General features: G+C 41.8%; 1 protein-coding gene across 1 annotated transcript; it reads left to right on the top strand.

Moving 5' to 3' along the window:
• Window positions 1–890: 890 nt before the first annotated feature.
• Window positions 891–18914, top strand: CCDC196 (coiled-coil domain containing 196). Its single transcript, XM_070065117.1, has 10 exons — window positions 891–1091; window positions 1195–1344; window positions 2912–3008; window positions 4287–4337; window positions 6401–6478; window positions 6684–6767; window positions 7625–7684; window positions 9086–9227; window positions 18474–18532; window positions 18715–18914. Exons 1-10 carry the CDS (start codon window positions 1045–1047, stop codon window positions 18832–18834), a joined length of 888 nt encoding a protein of 295 aa, XP_069921218.1. The 5' UTR covers window positions 891–1044; the 3' UTR covers window positions 18835–18914.
• Window positions 18915–19031: the final 117 nt, after the last annotated feature.

A 19031-nucleotide genomic window follows, 5' to 3' on the forward strand; every position in this document is an offset into this window, starting at 1 on the left:
ATAAGGGCATGAAAAACAAATGTATAACTCTTTGGATTATCTTCTACTCATTAAATGACATGATGATGATTTCAGGGCCCAGAAAAAAAATGTAGTTCTAATAAAAAGAGGAAAATAGAAGCAGAATCAATTTGAAGGTAAACCTAGAATTACAGACTTCCTGGCTATGGAGGGACATATTGACAGTATGGATCTTTCTCAAATTATATTCTCTTGCTACATGCCTAATATTTTTTACCTTGACATTATTCTCTAACATGTTTTAAGGGTTGGAAAATAATGACAATGCCTTGTATATTATGTTAGTCTATTCTATCTATAGACCTTTGATCTCTATTTATTTAAATGTCATTTAGAAGCGGTCTTTCCTCCTAAAATCTCCAGAAGGCAGGTGCTTTGTCTTTATCTTTTCCTCATTTACAGACTCCAAAGCTCTGCCCTACAGATAGTAGGCATGCCCCAGAGGGATGTATGTCACAGTGTTGATGAGTTTTTTTAAGGAAGCTTTTATTTGATGAATACAAATTTCATAGGTACATTTAGGAATATAGTGGTTCTTCCCCCAATACCTGCCTTCCCACTCCCACCACCATCCCACCTCCTACTCCCTCTCCCATCCCATTCTTCATTAAAATTTCATTTTTAATTAACTTTATATACAGAAGACTAATGAGTTATTTTTGACAAGCCACCATTTTCTAAGACTATAGAAATCCTATAACATAGATATGCTGCAATTCTATTCAATTCATTCACAGACTTCAGATTTAGAGTTTTAGGATTTGTGTAAAGCTAAGGCAAGAACTGATCAGAGCAGTTAGTATTTTTAGACAACAAGCTGTCAATGATGCTGGAGTTACTTAAAATACCTGCTGATGTTGTGGTCTTAGGGCCATTGTGACCTCAAGCTGTAACTAAAATCAGTCCAATGCAACAGGAGTTTCAAGAACAGCAGCTCAAAAATGAGGACTTAACTGGATGGCAAATTAAGGCACATATTTTAAAGAGGCCTCTTTATTCTTAGAGAAGACATTTCCATTCAAGATGACAAGCGGTGCAAGCTCTTCAGGATCTTGCTTGCCCTCAAAAAGGTGAGTCTTGCGTGGCCATTGCTAAATGGGAACTACCCAGGAGGGAGATGAGGCTCTTTCTCTACTAGCCCAGGCTAAAGGCTGGTGTCCCTTCCCCCGGAAGCTCTAAAATAGATGACAACTACTTGAAGGAATTGAATGAGGACTTAAAGCTAAGGAAGCAGGAACTGCTGGAGATGCTAAAACCTTTAGAAGACAAGAACAACCTCTTGTTCCAGAAGTTGATGTCCAACTTGGAGGAAAAACAAAGAAGGTAAGGGCTCTGCACTCAGGATTCCTAGAGTTAGAAAGCCTCCAGGACTTAAACTCCATAAGCTTGGCAATGATCATTTACATTGTTGGGTTCTGCTTTGTTTTCTTAAAAAAGTCTGGACCCTTAGCTTCGGTAGGTAAAGAATTTGTAAACACAAAATCAGAGTGAAAGGAGTTTTCAGGTTTTTTGTTTTGAATATGACTCAGCCCTCATCTCAAAGGGCTACAATTATTACTCTTCCCCCTAGTGTGCCCACCTCAGAAACACGTAAGAACCTTTAGTCACCTCAGTGTCCCGTGGTTACACTGATTGTTTCCTTATTCATGTTTGTAGAATCACTTTAGGATAAATGACTCTACTTTTTCTCTGCTGAGACGTGAAATATGAAATTTTTTTCTGACCCTAGCAGCCCTCTGGGTTGTGGTCCAGCCATTCTAAACATACAAGGCAGTTGATGTCATAACTACTAGAGTTCTTATTGCTCTTAAACTCATCAATTCTCATTCCTTTCTAGTCTCAGAAGATTTCACCTCAGTTGCTCTACTTTTTGTGAACATTCTTGTCATAAGCATCTTAAGGGACTCAGAGTTTTGGAGAACAAAAACTAAGGCAAAAATGTGTGGTCAAGCACCAGCTGCTTACAATCCAGCAACACAGACTTCCCTCAGGGCAAGAAAACACAAAAGCCTAGACAACTGCTGAGACATGGGGAGGAAAAAGTACAAGGCACACAAATACAAAACAATACCTTTTAAATTTTATTTATGTATTAAAGAGAGAGAGAGAGACAGTCTCAGTTGCTAGTTCACTCCCCAAATGCCCATAGTAGCCAGGGCTGAAGCAGGCCTAATCTAGGAGTGAGGAACTCCATCCAGGTCTCTCACATAAGTGGCAAGGACCCAACCACTTCCAATCAAAGATTGCACATAAGCAGGAAGCTGGATTTGGGAGCAGAGTCAGGCATGGAACCCATACATCCTGACATAAGATACAGGCATCCCAACAAAGTATTGTAACAGATCAAACACCCATCCCATACATTTATACATTTAAGGGATATCCTATTTCACAAAGAGTTGGTATTGACTGCAATTTTGTTAGAAACTTCTTTATAACTTTAATTCTCTAGGGACTACCACAAGGATATAAGTGGTTTCTCCCCTAAAACTCAAATATCAAATATCTTTATTTGGAGAACCAAGGGAGTTACAAGGAGATGGACAGACAAGGAAATGCAGTAACTCTGAGATTTATCCTGGACATCAGATTCTTCAATCTCCTCCTTTACAGGGAAGAACCAAAAGTCATACATCAAAACATTCTTCTGAAGGAGTAGAAAGGAGTATCATTACCTGTGGAGACCTAGGAGCACGAAATGTATTACTGAGCAGACAGCTAAGATGAATGTCAATTAGGAATGGAATCATCCTACTCACAGAGACACTGCCATGTCCAGAACTTCCATAACTCCCTAGATTGCAGCCTTCACCCACTGTCTTCCTGACTGTTGCATAATGCTAATATTACTGTTTTGGAGATATGTAATTTTATGATGTCTCTTTTCTAGTTTGCAGATCATGAGGCAGATCATGGCAGGGAAGGGGTATGATGAATCCTCAGTTATGGAGCTAATTAAAGAAGCAGAGGAGATGAAACAGAACCTGGTAAGATGTTAATGGTGGTCCAGGGAACAGCCTCCTGCACAGGACTCAATTCCATTGCTGCTGTTGTCAGATATGGGTGGAAGACAAAGTATTCATCTCTGGCAACTGATGCTCCAACACATTTATGTCCTTGGTCTACAAAGTCCAGTGTGATCCAAAGAAGTAAGATGGAATGTTGGGAAGAACAGGACTAGCTAGTAAAAATTCATATTTTTTTGACTTTAAAAACTTTTTCGTCTAGGGGTTAAAGAATATAGGCATGTTATGCCTTATAATTTAAAAAAGAATAAAAAATATCAATCAAAGTGCAAATAAAGACATAAAATTAGACATTAGTGGGCTTGTTACTGGTGAGTGGCAGGGTTCTTGTCTTCACACGAGAAAGAATTCAGGCGTGAGACAGAGTGGTGGAGAGTAAGTAGCAAAATTTATTAGGGAAGGACATCCGCAAGAACGGATGGGCACCTCTCCAGACAGAACCCGAGAGAGAGTGCCCAGCTGTTTGGACTGGGGGGAGGAGCAAGGTTACATGGTTGAGTGGAGAGATTACACCTGGGCAGGCAGGCCGGCGACCCAGCATAGAGGCAGAGGGCTGAGAGCGCCGTCTGGTTTTTAAGGAGATGGGTCTTTGTCTTCACACATAACCTCCTGAAACAAAAGACTTTATGGATCTAAATAGAAAACTTCAGGGAGAAAACTCAAATAGGAGTTTATCAGACAGGGGAAGTCTGGCTGGCACCTTCCCTGTTAGAGGAAGAGCAGGGAGGGCATTTGAAGTGCAGATACTGGGCTGTACCTGGAAAGTTATCAGGCAGAAGGGGAGGGGACCCCTACCTGGCAGGTTATCAGGTAGAAGGAGCAGGGCAGGATGCAAATACTGGGCTGCCCCTGAAACATTACTGGGATGACTTTGAGATGCACATGCTGGACCCAAATGTCTCCTTAGGCCTTTGTCACACACACATAAGCTCATATCTGACTTCCTACCTAACAGGCCAACCTCCAGAGAAATTTTTCTAAGTTAGGAACTTATGTGTTTTGATATCATCTCACATCACTGTAATTAAACTTATTTTTCATAACAGTAACTTGCTAAATTTTTTTTGTCATTATCTTCATTAAACTCACTGCTCATGTTCCTGGATTTTGCCTTCCTCTGTGGTTTGCTATATCCCTGCACCCCTTTCCCATCATTGTCTTAGTAATTTCTTCCAACTTCACTCTAGTGGCTGAACAAACACATGTTTCTGTTTGTTTGGTTCTTTCTCCCTCCAACAGGAAAGGAAAAACAAGATGCTTCGGAAGGAAATGGCGATGCTATGGAACAAGGTGTGCCTCTAAGGATCTCCTGAAAGTATTATCCTGCAGATCACCATGCAAAGAATCCCCCTTTCCTGAGGCCTCTTCCCCCCACCCCCCGTCCCTGTTTCTACCCATGCCTCATTCCAATCTACTCTTCACATAACATCCAAACTGCTCTTTTTAAAATAATCAAAACATGTCACTCTTCTTATGAAAACCCTTTTCAGCCACTCACTACTGTGGTACAATCTGGTTTGTAGCCACCTCTCAAGTCTCCTCTCCTAGAAGCCCTCCCCTTGCTTTCTAGGAAACCACACACTGGATGCCTTGTGGTTTCTCAAACAGGCCAAGCCTTTTACTGTCTTAAGGCCTTTGCTGTTGCTTTACCCCCTGCCTGTCTGTAATGCTAGTTCCTTGTGGTTGGCTCATTCTCTTCCTTCAGGTCTCAGTTTAAATGTCACCTCCTCAGAGAGGCCCTCCTACTTTCCTTTATACAGCTCTGCTTCTGTCTCCCATAGCAGTTGTCATATATGAACTTACTATTTGTGAATTATTAATTTTTCACTCATGTCTTATCTCCCTGTTCCTTTCTGGAATACAAGTTCCTCTAATGTCTTGATTGCTTTTTCTGACTCCCTAGCACCTAACACAGTGCTTGGAACATAGCAGAAAATCAATAAGTCTAAGCTGAATTAATGAACAAATGATACCCAATTCTAATTTCCCTGATTTTACAATGATGACCAAATTGTTTAAGATAATGATATTAGAGCCTCCAGCTGGGAAAACAAGGGATGAGGGGGAGAATTCCTTTGTGGACTAAGCCCTTGAGACACCAGTGTTTTTTTTGCACATTATGAAGTTAGAGGAGTGAATTGTGTTTTCTGATAGAAACAGGTGTGTGATATGATCTCTGGCTGCTGTTTTCAGTTCACCTTTCCACCAAAGATCAGGATGCCTTCAAGCCCTGCATCTTGTACTGAGATTCACTTCTGGTTCTCAGTAGCAGCTACAAATCACTTCTATGAGTTGTCAGTGTTAGTTCTCAAGTTCTTGACTCCTTGTGGTAAGAAAGGTACCAGCACAATTCTCTATCAAAATTCACCTTCTCCAGAGCTCCCAAAAGACTTTTTATAAGGGATGTCCTAACACCTTAGCTTGTGACCAACTTTCCCTACCCATTCAGAAGGCTTAAAAACATTAACAGGAAATTCTCATTATCTTTCAATTTCACTTCCACAAACTTTTTGAGTAGCCTTGATTTTTTTTTTTTTTTTTTTTTGACAAGGAGAAATAGGAGAGCAGCTTGCCTAGTGACTAAGAACCCAGGCTTCAGAGTAAAAAAGATCTAGTTCAAATTCCAACTCTGGGGGCAGGCAGGCATTTGGCATAGCAGTTAAGGTGCTGCTTGGGATGCCTGCACCACTGTGTCATGGTGCCTGGGTTTGAGTCCTGGCTCTGCTTCTGATTCTAGCTTCCTGCTAAGGCACATGCTAGGAAATAGCAGATAATGGCTCTCTGCCATTCACATGAGAGATCCAGATTGATTTTCAGGCTCCTGCCTTTCGCCTGGCCTAGCCCCAATTATTGTGAGCATCAGGAGAGTAAACCAGTGAATGGAAGCTCTTATCCATCTGTCTCTGTTTCTGTCTTTCCCTTGGTGTCGTAAAATTTTTAAAATTTAGGTTGTATACATTATAAAATTGCAGCTCTGCACTTTTTTAGCTGTCTCATTCTAAACAAAATACAATCTCTTAAAGTCTGTTTTCTCATCTATAAAACAGAAATCAAATAGTCCTCAAAGAGTTGTTAGGCTTAAATGAGAATGGAATGTAGTAGAATTGTGCAAGTAATGTAGAAAGTAGCTTAAAGTGTCATATAATAAAGGTTAAGTTAATGACTTATTATTAGAAGGTTCATTTAAGAGATGAAGTGGAAGGGTTCATCCCCCTTTGTTAGCAGACTTTTCCTGTAAGGCTCTGAGAAGTTGCTGATTGGCAGGAACCAAAAGCATTTGCCCATTTTGGTTTTCCACTTCCCTCACATTAATTCCCACTAATTTAAAGCTTCACCGAAATGTCTCTCCACAGACATTTGAGACAGAAGAACTCCGTGATCAACAAAAAGCACCACAGATAAAAACCAAGGAAGACTTTGAGGATGAAAAGGTAAGTGGACTGCATGTGCTTAGCATTTCAGGATTGTTGGTATAATGCAACAGGAACCATCCTATTGACAATCAGAGCTATTTTGGGAGGGCAAATAGGTATGGTCTGGGCAACTAGGGTAGAGTATGTCGCCTCTGTGGTCTGCCCAGCATTGCACTTTTCTCCTGGGACCTCCTATTCCTTTAGCTTTCTTCTTTTTTCCTAGGCTCCCAAATCCCCCTCGTCACCTAGGAGGACCAAGAATGAACTGGAGGTATCATTTGCAGAGAAAGTGAAGGAGATAAAGAAGGTAATACAACCATCTTAATGATAGTAGCTCTCACAGCTGTAAATAGATAAATTAGACATTTTTAATGCAGCAGTAATCTGCCTAAGCTATGATATGCTCTTGAATCATTGCAAATTTTTATAAGTAATCTGCTTCCTCTAGGAAATTATATTTGAGTTAGACTGACATTATAAGTTTCTGGAAAATTATGTTAGGGCAAAGTAAGAGAAGCTATACCAACAATTCCAATTCTGCAATAGCTATGTGATACCAGCACACTTGTTAATTCACTTTTGAAAATTTATTTGAAAGTATTTGCTTATATCTAATCTTCCCATAAGCAACTCATTCACAGAAAATAACCCTATTCATTTAACTTTTAGAGAGTGGACTGTACAGGTGATGTCAATTAAGAGGATTATAGAAGGCTTTTTTAAAGTGTTTTTTTTTTTTTTTTTTTTTTTTTAAAGCAGAGTGAGAAGGAGGGAGGGAGGGAGGAGAGAGAGAGAGAGAATCTTCCATCCTCTGGCTTACTTCCCAAATAGCTGCAATGGCTGGGGCTGGGCCAGGCTAAAGCCAGGAACCCAGAGTTCCAAGTACCTGGAACATACCCCACTGCCTTCCCAGGAGCATTAGCAGGGAGCTGAATTGGAAGTGGAACAGCCAGAACATGGACTGGTTCTCTGATATGGGATACTGATGTTATAGCAGTCACTTAACATGCTGTTCCACAATGCTGGCCCAAGGACTGTACAGCTGAAACTGATTTAATAGTGAATTTATGACATCATACTTTTGTAAAGGTTTTTCAGCATTTTAAGAAAACTGATTTCTGATCTTGATTTACTTTGTCACCCAGAGGCTCTTTCTTCCACCAGGAAAAGCAACAGAGGAAAATGGAATGGGTCAAGTATCAGGAACAAGCCAACATCCACCAGGTACTAAGGTCTTCCAAGGCTGGATATAGGATATGATTTCATTCATACAAAGAAAAGCTTTTAGCTTCATATTGTTAAAAACCAATCCTTTCGCCGGCGCCGCGGCTCACTAGGCTAATCCTCCGCTTTGCGGCGCTGGCACACCGGGTTCTAGTCCTGGTCGGGGAGCCGGATTCTGTCCCGGTTGCCCCTCTTCCAGGCCAGCTCTCTGCTGTGGCCAGGGAGTGCAGTGGAGGATGGCCCAAGTGCTTGGGCCCTGCACCCCCTGGGAGACCAGGAGAAGCACCTGGCTCCTGGCTTCGGATCAGCGCGGTGCGCCGGCCGCGGCGGCCATTGGAGGGTGAACTAACGGCAAAGGAAGACCTTTCTCTCTGTCTCTCTCTCTCACTGTCCACTCTGCCTGTCAAAAAAAAAAAAAAAATCCTTTCATCCTATATCACCAATTATCCTGCTAAAAGAAATGTGTTATCAAGAAATGGCAAAACAAACCTGTCTCTGGCTCCACCTTGAGTGACTTAGAATATATAGTATTTCTTCCGAGTTGAAACGGGGGGGATGGAACCACATACACTTTTTCTCAGCCTTTAAATATTGTTTAATTAATTATTTATTTGAAAGGCAGAAGGAACAGAGACAGTGAGAAATCTTCCATTTGCTGGTTCATTCCCCAAAAGTCTACAACAGCTGGAGCTGGGCCAGGCAGAAGCCAGGAGGCTTGAACTCCATCTAGGAGTTCACATGGGTGGCAACAACTCAAGTAGTTGGGCCATCATCTGCTGCTTCCCAGGGTCTGCATTAGCAGGAAGCTCAAGTAGAAGTGGAGCCAGGACTAAAACCAGGCACTCTGATATGGGATGTGGATGCATCAATGGGAGTCTTAACCACTGCACTAAACACTCACCTCTGCCCAGCCTTTATAGATCAAACTCGATAGGATATTTTTCTTTGACTTTTGAGTGAAGAATATTCAAGTAACACTGAGTTTAGCTATCAACACTATCTGAGTAAGTTTTAAAAATATCCTCTTTTGGCCGGTGCCGGGGCTCACTTGGCTAATCCTCCGCCTGCAGCGCCAGTACCCCGGGTTCTAGTCCCAGTTGGGGCGCTGGGTACTAGTCCTGGTTGCTCCTCTTCCAGTCCGCTCTCTGTTGTGGCCAGGGAGGGCAGTGGAGGATAGCCCAAGTGCTTGGATCCCTGCACCCAAATGGGAGACCGGGAGAAAGCACCCGGCTCCCTGGCTTCAGATCAACGCAGCACCTGCCGTAGCGGCCATTAGGGGAGTGAACCAGCAGAAGGAAGACCTTTCTTTCTGTCTCTCTCTCACTGTCTATAACTCTCTCTCTGTCTCTCTCTCACACTAACTCTGCCTGGCAAAAAATAAAGATAAAAATCCTCTTTCAGAATGACTTTCATGGCAAAGTGATCGAGCTGAGAATTGAAGCCTTGAAGAACTATCAGAAGGCCAATGATCTGAAATTATCACTATACTTACAGCAAAATTTTGAGCCAAAGCAAGCATTTTTAAATATTCCAGGATTCCAAGGTAGGTACAGTGTCATCAATATGCAGTTTGCGGTTTTGTCTGGCTTGTCATACATTGGATACCCGGATACCATATTACTTGCAAAGTGAGCAATACAATGCCTGGCAAATATGTTAGGTTTTTTTTTTTTTTTTTTTTTTTTTTTTTTTTTTACTATCTTCATTATTGTTAATACTCAAAAGTTGTCATATCCAAGGTAAGGGTCCTCTATGGAGAAAATTGTTTGCCTTGATAAAGTAATATTTCATATACTTAGTGTATGTAGCTAATAGAGAGTTGGCACCCAATAAGACATTAGTTCACTTCTCACTTTCTCCCCTTTCCTAGGAATTAGAGTTGTTTGATCTCATGAATCTTGTTGGAATTGATTCTACTACTTCAGAGACATTTCACAATGGCTTGTGAATTTCACCAATCCCTTGTTCCTCTGGGAGTTTCAGAGATATCACTCAAAGAATTTGTAGCATCACTAGAGGAAATCATGGTGTTTTTCCCCATAGAAGATAGAATAAAGGAATGGCTCTGAGAGGCAGGGAGAGAATTTTCAAGTATATATGTATCTGAACTTTGTATGAGGGTACTTCAAAAAGTTCATGGAAAAGGAGTTAAAAGGTTTATTTTGATGCAAGCAATTTTTGAAATCCATAATTTTTAATGTTTTTCATGAACTTTTGGAAGACACCTTGTATGCAGAAAGTTTTTACATCAAAATTATTTTTAATTCCACTTTCCTTTAACTTTTTGAAGTATCTCTATTTTTAAAGGTGGATATGCAGTGAGAATTCACGACGAAGGGATAACAATGTTATCAGTATCAGTATGTATATCTCTAATTTCCTCCTCTTATTCCGTGAAGAGATTGAACAGCTTATAAGTCACACATAGGGGTGGGCATGATGGCACATCTCTGCTTGGGATGCCCACATGCCATATCCAAGTGCCTGGGGTAGGGTCCTGCCTTCACTTCCAATCCAACTTGATGCTCATGTGCACCCTGGGGACCCCAGCACCGAGTCATCATCTGCTGGGTGATGACTCGGTGCTGGGGTCCCCACCACTCAGGTGGAAGACCTTGATGGACTTCCTGTCTTGGATTCAGTCTGGCCAAGCCCTGGCTATTGAGGGCTTCTGGGAGAGTGAACCAATGGATAAAAAAATCTCTCTCATTCTCTATCCTGTCTCTTGACCTTTTAATAAAAACAAAATAATTTTTTCTTAAAAAAAAGTTACATGGGGGATGGGTTTCGACCTATCAGTTGAAATGCTGCTTGGGATGTCCGGAGTGCCTAGAATCAGTTTCCTAGATTGGAGTCCTGGCTCTGCTCCCAGTTCTAGCTTCCTGCTGATGCCCTGGGCTGGGTGGTGGTTTGTGGGTGAAGCCTCAGATCGTGGGGTCCCTGCCCCCACATGGGACCTGGTTTCAGCTTGGTTCACTCCAGCTGTTGCAGACATTCAGGGAATGAATCAGAGAATGGGAGACCTCTATCTGTATCTCTTTCAAGTAAATTAAAAAAATGAAATATACAAGTCATGCACAACACGTAAGATGAAATAAATAGATGAGCAAATCAAAGGAGAGGGAACATAAGTCCAAGTCAAGTAAATCATGAAACAGCATAATGGAAGTAATTTATAGTTGCTAGAGGTAGGCTACAAGTTTGGTCTGAATTTCCCAGTAAAAAAAAATGGGACAACAGACACACTTGTGGTCCCTGTCTCTTGCCATGTATGGCCCTGTGCCATATTAGGACTCTGCCAGGGGGAGAGGTCCCTAAATCTTGCACCTTCAGAACCATTATGTGGAAGAGAACCCAACTGATTCAGGAGACATACACACAAGTTACATTAGGAATAGGCACCAGAGTGCCCCAGAAAAAAATCATAGGCAAGGGAGCAGAAATATCCTATCCTATGCTTCACTACCAGTATGAATGAGGAATGAAAAAATATAGAGGCCTCCCTCCAGTGGCTTGTGGTTATTTTTAACATACTGACTTTTGATCATTCTCAAAAGTTTTTTTTAATAGCTGAACTATTATGCCATATTAAGTCCTAACCCTGGCTTATAGCTCATGGCAGGTCCTACCTGGCCCAGTACTAGAGCTAGCTGACACCAGTCTGGGCCAGCCCAATTTTGGATGCTTTGGGTAGGTAGAATGGAACTTGTTTGTAGACAATGTCTAGAGGTGGGTCATATAGAAAGTCTACCTCTACCCCCGCTGTTTCAGTGTCTGGAACATAACAGGTACTCAATAAACATTTGCTGAATGGGGAAAAAAGAAACAGATTTTCAGTGTCCACCAGGTACAGGAAACCAATTGCTTTGGAGAAATGTAGCGCTTTTTTTGTATTGAGACCTCTTCCAGGTCTTTATAATGGAGACAGAACACTATATGTGTGATAATAGCAGCTAATGTCCTCAACAACATTTCTAATATGAATTTAGAATCTAAATTTCCTAGGCTGCTTATGTGTTCCTTGGTGAAAACTGATAACATATTATTAATTTGAAATTTTAAAAAGTAATGAACCAACTCAAGATGATTTTCAAGGTACATGGCATTGTGCTGACCTGACTTGGCCAATGGTAAAATTTAGAAAACTTAGAAGACTTGATGGACTACTTATCCTTCAGTCAGTGTTTTATACATATATTTCTTTCACCTTATATTTGGGTAAGAATTGGACAGCAGAGAATTGTAAAGAAAGAACTTGGAATGCAACCAGAAATAGTTTATAGACATTAAGATACAAATTAGAAATATACAGGAGAGGAAGGCTATGAATTCTTTCAAAATTAGCTGAAGGTTATCTCAAGGGTTCCAAAGGGTAAAGAGCCAAAATCCTTTTAGCTCCAGGTTCAGATCAAACCTAGATTGGTAAATCATGAAGGCTTCCAGTCAACTTGAGTCCCTCAGGAGACCCTCCCCCACCCTGTTTACAGACTATTAAGTCAACTTTGAACTAGGACAGCTCTGAAACCAAGACTCTTCTCTCTTACACTCCTGGGGAATGGACAGGGCCATATTCTCCTCAGCTGCTACAAATTAACGTACCCATAGGTGTGAGTAGTCAATTGATCTATGTTCTATTGATCCCACATGCATGAAACATTGATAATAGGCAGTTTTCACTTTCTAACACACATATACAAAATCTTTGGGTTTATTTGAGCCTAAGTAGTTCTAAAAAAGTCCAAGATTTTGGTTGTATTAACCTATTTATACTCTTTAGTGTTTGCTGAAAAGTTCTCTTCATAGAGGGATTTAAAATTGTTAAGAGATTTTTACCAACATTGGCGTGGTACCCAGCTTCGTGTATCACTTACACTATTATTTATTTCCTATTCAGACTGACTTCTTAAATGTATTGCATGAAAATAAAATTCGTATGTTTTGTTTTAATTTAGAGACACAGAGAGGGAGCTCTTATCTGATGATTCACACCCCAAATGCCCACACTGGCCCCATGCCAGGAGCTGGTAACTCAATCCAGGATTCCTATGTGTGTGGCAGGAATCCAGTCATGTGAGCTATCACTTGCCACCTCTCTAGGTGCTCATCAGCAGGAAGCTGGAAGCAGGAGTGGAGCCTGGACCTGAACCCAGGCACTCTGATATGGGATATGAGCATCCTAACCACTAGGCCAAATGCCTGCTCCTCTAATACTATTTTAAATGGGGAAACAAACAAACAAACAAAAAACCTGTTCATAATAGAAGATAAACTTATAAGCATACAAAAAGAAACCAACAAAAGTTTAACGGCCTAGAAAGATGCTGAAGCTTGAAACTTGTTATATCTTTATTAGGAAGTGAGTTTAGCAAAGACATAGACTATTTTTAAAGAAAACCAGTGCTAAATTGAAATGCCCTCCTTGAGGCCATCAAATTTAAATGAATTAGGGAATAATTTTCTCACTGTGATTTATAGTATTTAATGCTGTGTTCCAACACATCCTAAATTTATTCATTACTAAAATTATCTTACCATCAAATTTTGGGAAGTTGTAATGTAATGGAAAAAGCAGAGTTGAGAGTTAGGTGCATGAATTGGAGGCGCTACTTTGGGACATTCCAGTTATTTGACCAAGACAAGTCATTTCGTTTCAGTTTTTTTTTTCTTTATATAAAACAACCATTAAAGGAGTGGGTGTTTAGTCTCACAGTTGATGCCAGAATCCCACATTGGAACCAATGGGATTAATTCCCAGCTCTGGCTCCTGACTCGAGCTTGTTGTCAGTGCAGACCCTGGGAGGCAGCTGTGATAGCTCAGTTAGATCCCTGCTACCCATGCGGAAGAACTGGATTGAGTCTGCAGCTCCTAGACTTGGCCTTGACCCAGCCCTAGCAATTGCAGGTATTTGGAGTGAAGCAGTAGATTGGAGAGCTCTCTCTCTCTACCTCTCTCTCTCTTTCCCTCCCTGTCTCTCTACTCTCAAAAGAAAGATCAAAAACCAACCTTAACATATAGTAGAATATATTGAAAACTTAGCACGTGGCATAACCCTCACAGTGACTCTATGGAATAAATGTTACACAACCAGAAACAAGCTCATAGAAGCCAGGCTTCTGAGTCTGTAGTCAAAGCTCATTTCCTAGACTATGCTGTAAAATGGGAGTGCGTTTTCCATCTCTAAATGCTGTGCTTTGAATCCAAACTTGTACTCTACTGTTAATTTGTTCAGTAACAAAGAAAGGTTCCAAAACAGGTTGAGAGATTTGTATTTCTGCATTTATCCCAGTAGGTGGCACCAACCCCATCAGGCTTCAAGTCTACAAATAAGTGAGTGGTAATCAGGAACGTGAAATGCTGCAGGAGAGATTGGCCTTCTCCTGCCATCAGGACAAAATGTACCATATTTATATATCAAATGAAAGAAAAAAAAATCTATTGATGTTCTGTTCCACACTCTGTGGCACTAAAGTGTATTACTAGCAGCCTTGATTAGATTCTATTAAACTTGGTGTTCTGCTCTACAAGCTTTATCTATTATTCAACTCCCCGATCTACATTCCCTCCATTCCAGAAAGTCACTGCCCACCTCCTCCACAATGTTTGTTCAATACTGTTTTTTTTTTCTACCACAGATAAATCAGGCCACTGGGACATGGAATTCAAGAGGGGGTTGGGCAATTGCATAAGGTGGTGATTATCTGAAGTTTGAGTACTTAATAGTGTTTTTTTCATCTATTTTCAAAAGAATTGAATCTCACAAATCTGTCTTAGAGAAAAGGTGGAATGTAATTTTGGGCATATCTCCCAGCAAATCAGGGTACAAGTCCTTCTGGTCTAGGCACTTCCAAGTACAAGGAGAGTTTACCCAACTGCTTTTGGCCAAGAATCCCTCCTTCCACTGTCCTGTGTGCTGGTTGGCTGAGTTGCAGTGGTGTGATCTATTCATTCGGCAAAATACACTCCTGTGTTAATCTTACTGACTTTGTTATACTTCAAGCAATCCCTGCTTGCAAATTCCCATGAGGCCCAGGGTATAGCATTACCATTGTTTAGTAGACTGCCTCACCTAGTCTAGAAGAGGAAAACATTTTTCTGTTGTTTACACGCTGACGCAATCTTTCCTTTTGGTTTTTCAGGTTGCATTTGAAGGGCTTGTTTCCCCACCAGAGTAAAACTGTAATTTGAATCAGGGTAAATGGCACATATCCTTGGCTTCTGTAGAGTCAAGAGAACAATTTGTGACCTTTGGCAGTCACCTATCTTAGAGAGCACAGGCACCAAGCAGTCTCTAAATTCAGCTGAATTTTCCATGATACCTGCTGATGTTTAAAGGGATTTATCTTCGATAATAATATAACTGGTGATGTTTGATTTTGACAGTATTGCTTTCCTCCTCTTCCCACCCACCCCTCCCCTTCCCCTACACCACTGCCAAGCCCCACCTCTAAGCATTTCCTTGAACTCATTTTTTGAGAAGAACTTGAAGGTTGGATATGAATATTATGCTACATTTATAAATGGAGGTGAAAGCCCACTGAGGTGGGAAATGAATAGTCTTGAGATCTTATTTACTGTATAACTCTCTCTGTTCTGAAACCACGGCATTCCTCTCAGTTTTAACCTTTACTTCACTTCAGTATTACTCTGATGGCTGAAATACACTTCAGCAGGTGCTAGTGAAAGGAAAATAGTAGTGCTAGGCTGAAATGCTGACAGGCAGGGGCGGAAAACCACAGCCACAGTTAGCTTAAATCTGGGTCCTTGATCAATGCTGCCCTGAAGCACAGGCTTCTGCAAGTTTGAGGCAATCTGAGCTTTTTGAATGTCCAAGTTCGGTTTATAGTATTAGTAGGTTACGAGCTAATTTTATTTTATTTATTTTATTTTTTTACAGGCAGAGTGGACAGTGAGCGAGAGAGAGAGAAAGGTCTTCCTTTGCCGTTGATTCACCCTCCAATGGCCGCTGCGGCCGGTGCACCGCGCTGATCCGATGGCAGGAGCCAGGTGCTTCTCCTGGTCTCCCATGGGGTGCAGGGCCCAAGCACTTGGGCCATCCTCCACTGCACTCCCGGGCCACAGCAGAGAGCTGGCCTGGAAGAGGGGCAACCGGGACAGAATCTGGCACCCTGACCAGGACTAGAACCCAGGGTGCCAGTGCCACTAGGCGGAGGATTAGCCTAGTGAGCTGTGGCACTGGCCACGAGCTAATTTCTAATCTGAATCATTCTTTCATTTCGTATAAAACCTCACATAAGTCCAGGAGAAAATAAAATGCTTTTTTCCCCCATAAGTACAAATTTGAGGATAGAAAAAAAAAGTGGACCTTTGTCAATATTAGGTCAAATATTTTTTTGAGACTGAGGGAGGCAGAGACAAAAAGAGAGAGCTCCCATACATTGGTTCAGCCCCCAAATGCCCTGAACACCCAAGAATGCATTCTAAGTCTTTGGGTGGCAGAAATCCAATTATTAGAGTCATCAATGCCACCTCCCAGGGTCTGCATTAACAGGAAAGTGGAATCAGGAGCTGGAGAAAAGGTGGAATGTAATTTTGAAGATACTCCAATGTGGGACATTGGCATCTTAGCCAACTAGACTAAACACCCACCCCTAGCATTATTTTAATGAATGACAATAGATTCTGTAACTTGTTTGCATCACACACTAAGTAGAAAAGCAGATATCTAGGATACAGTATTCACATGTACTGAAAGCTGAATTTCAGATAAACAAAGAACTTTTAGTACAAGTGTGTCCCAGATACTGCATGGGACATAATTACTTTAAAATTATTTGATATTTAATAAAATTCAACTGAGGGAAGTTCCCCTATATTTTAATTTGGCATAGGTCCCACTTCGTACCCTACAACTCTCCATCTTTCCCCTTTTTATTGCCCCTTCTCCCAGTCAGCTTGTGCGTATCATTCTCCCTCATTCTCCTCCCCTATCCTCACCTTTATGTTTTGTTTGTTGTGTTATCCACAGCTGGTCATTCTTGTGGATACATATCTGAGTTATTTGAGGGTATGTATATATATGTATACATATACATACATGATTTATCATTTCATTTTTTCAAGTAAAATTTGTATTGGGGTAGGGGTGGAGTTGTTTAGACTAATGCTTAAGAAACTTACATCTTGGGGCTGGTGCTGTGACATGGCGGGCTAAGCAACTGCCTGAAATGCTGCCATGCCATACCGGCGTGGGTTTGATTCCCAGCTGCTCCACTTCTGATCCAACTCCCTGCTAATGTGCCTGTGAAAGTGGTGGAGGAAGGCCCTAGCCATTGCGGCCATTTGGGGAGTGAATCAGTGGATGGAAGCTCTCTGTCTCTGCATCTCTCTCTCTCTCTCTAACTCTGCCTTTCAAGTAAAAACAAATAACTCTTAAAAACAAAACAAAACAAAACAAAAAACACCTACATCCCAAGTCTGAGAGCCTAGGTTTATATTCAGCCTCGTTTTGGCTCCAGCTTCCTGCTAATGTATACCCTGGGAAACAGCAGTGATGACTCAAGTAATTAGGTTCCTGCTACCCCCATGGGAGACCAGACTGAATTCCCAGCTCCTAGCTTTGGCACTGGCCTTTGCAGACATTTGGGGAGTGAACCAGCAAATAGGAGCTCTGTCTCTCTCTCTCTGCCTCTCAAATATTTTTTTTAATTCTTAAAAAATTTGTACTAAGGTCGGTGCCGCGGCTCACTAGGCTAATCCTCTGCCTTCGGTGCCAGCACGCTGGGTTCTAGTGTCGCTCCCCCTCTTCGTGGAGGAACAACACAGGACCCTGCGCTGTTCTTTTGTCTGCTCGGCCCTTCCCGGGTTTGCTGCTGGTTCTTCCCGGGTTGGCTGCCGATCCTTCCACCTCTGTGGAAGGGCGGTTCCCCCTGCCACTTTCCCCACTTCCACGGGGGAGTGGCACACCACAGGCCGGCTCTCTCGGGGGCTGCTCAGATGTTATCCGGGTGTTCCCTTTAGATGTTCCTAGTGCATGTTGTCTCTCTCCTCCTTTATAGTCCTCTTCCACCAATCCCAACTCTGCTACCCACATGCCAAGTACGCTGCTCTCCTCCAATCAGGAGCAGGATCAGCTCCTGCAGGTTATTGGTCGAACTGGAGGCAGCTGTGTAAAAGTTGTTTACTCCTCTCACAGCGCCATATTGTGGGAGAGCAGATGCATAGAATAAGTCTTAATTCCAGTAACTTAGTCTAGTCCGAGTTGCTCCCCACATCTAGTCCCAGTTGGGGCACAGGTTCTGTCCCAGTTGCTCCTCTTCCAGTCCAGCTCTCTGCTGTGGCCAGGGAGTGCAGTGGAGGATGGCCCAAGTGCTTGGGCCCTGCACCTGATGGGAGACCAGGAGGAAGCACCTGGTTCCTGGCTTCGGATTGGCGCAGCCAGCGGCCATTTGGGGCGTGAACCAACAGAAGGAAGACCTTTCTCTCACTGTCTAACTCTGCCTGTCAAAAAAAAAAAATTGTACTAAAATACACTCTGTAGCCTCAGTTTTTTTTTCCTTATATGTAATCCTCAAATGATTTTTTGCTCTTGTGGGATATAAGCTCTCAGTAGAAAAAATGTCTACCACTCCAACTTTGAAAATACTGTTTAAAAAAATTGTTTAAGTTATTTTCTGAAACAAAAATTAGAAAGTTTACATGAATGCTGATACCACTGAGTCCTACAGTGGTACAATCATATAATACTATGATGAATGTTATAGCAATGCAACTCAGAATTTTTTTTTCCCCCTCAAAGGAAGCCCTAATTTTCCTAATGTTTTCCATCAGGTACTAAGGGGACCACAACTATAGACAGAGCAGCTACTGGCGGACATGACCCCAATGTGGTAAGAACTATTCTCTTTTAAAAAATCACATTAAAGCCTTAAATAGTGGATAGAGATTTTTGGAATACATTTGTTAGCCTAAGGTCTAATTTAATATTTTATAGAGGTATTGCCAAGTTCAGTGCTAGGACACTCGATGTTTTACCTCCCCCTACCCCGCCCCATTTTGTTCCCCGCCTCAGAGATTCCTGGGATCAAAGACCTACAAGGAACAACAAGGATCTAAAGGAAGTCATTTTGATGATGGCGGAGGGAGGCTCTTTTTTCTGAGGTCACTGCCAGAAGAAGCTCTGAAGGATTAGAAGGCTTTCACTCCATTTGCTTTGGACAGATTTAAAGACTAGGCACAGCCATTTGTGTTAATTAAAATCTCTCAAACCTTTGTTTTAGTGCTGTTTTCCCGCTCTCCCCCCACCAATCTGGGTGGAAATGTTAGATGCTTGGCCTTAAGCATGTCAGGAATTTAGTCATTTTAGGGATTGTAAACAGCCTCTGATTA

This window comes from Oryctolagus cuniculus, chromosome 20, assembly GCF_964237555.1.
Source record: "Oryctolagus cuniculus chromosome 20, mOryCun1.1, whole genome shotgun sequence".
NCBI lineage: Eukaryota > Metazoa > Chordata > Mammalia > Lagomorpha > Leporidae > Oryctolagus > Oryctolagus cuniculus.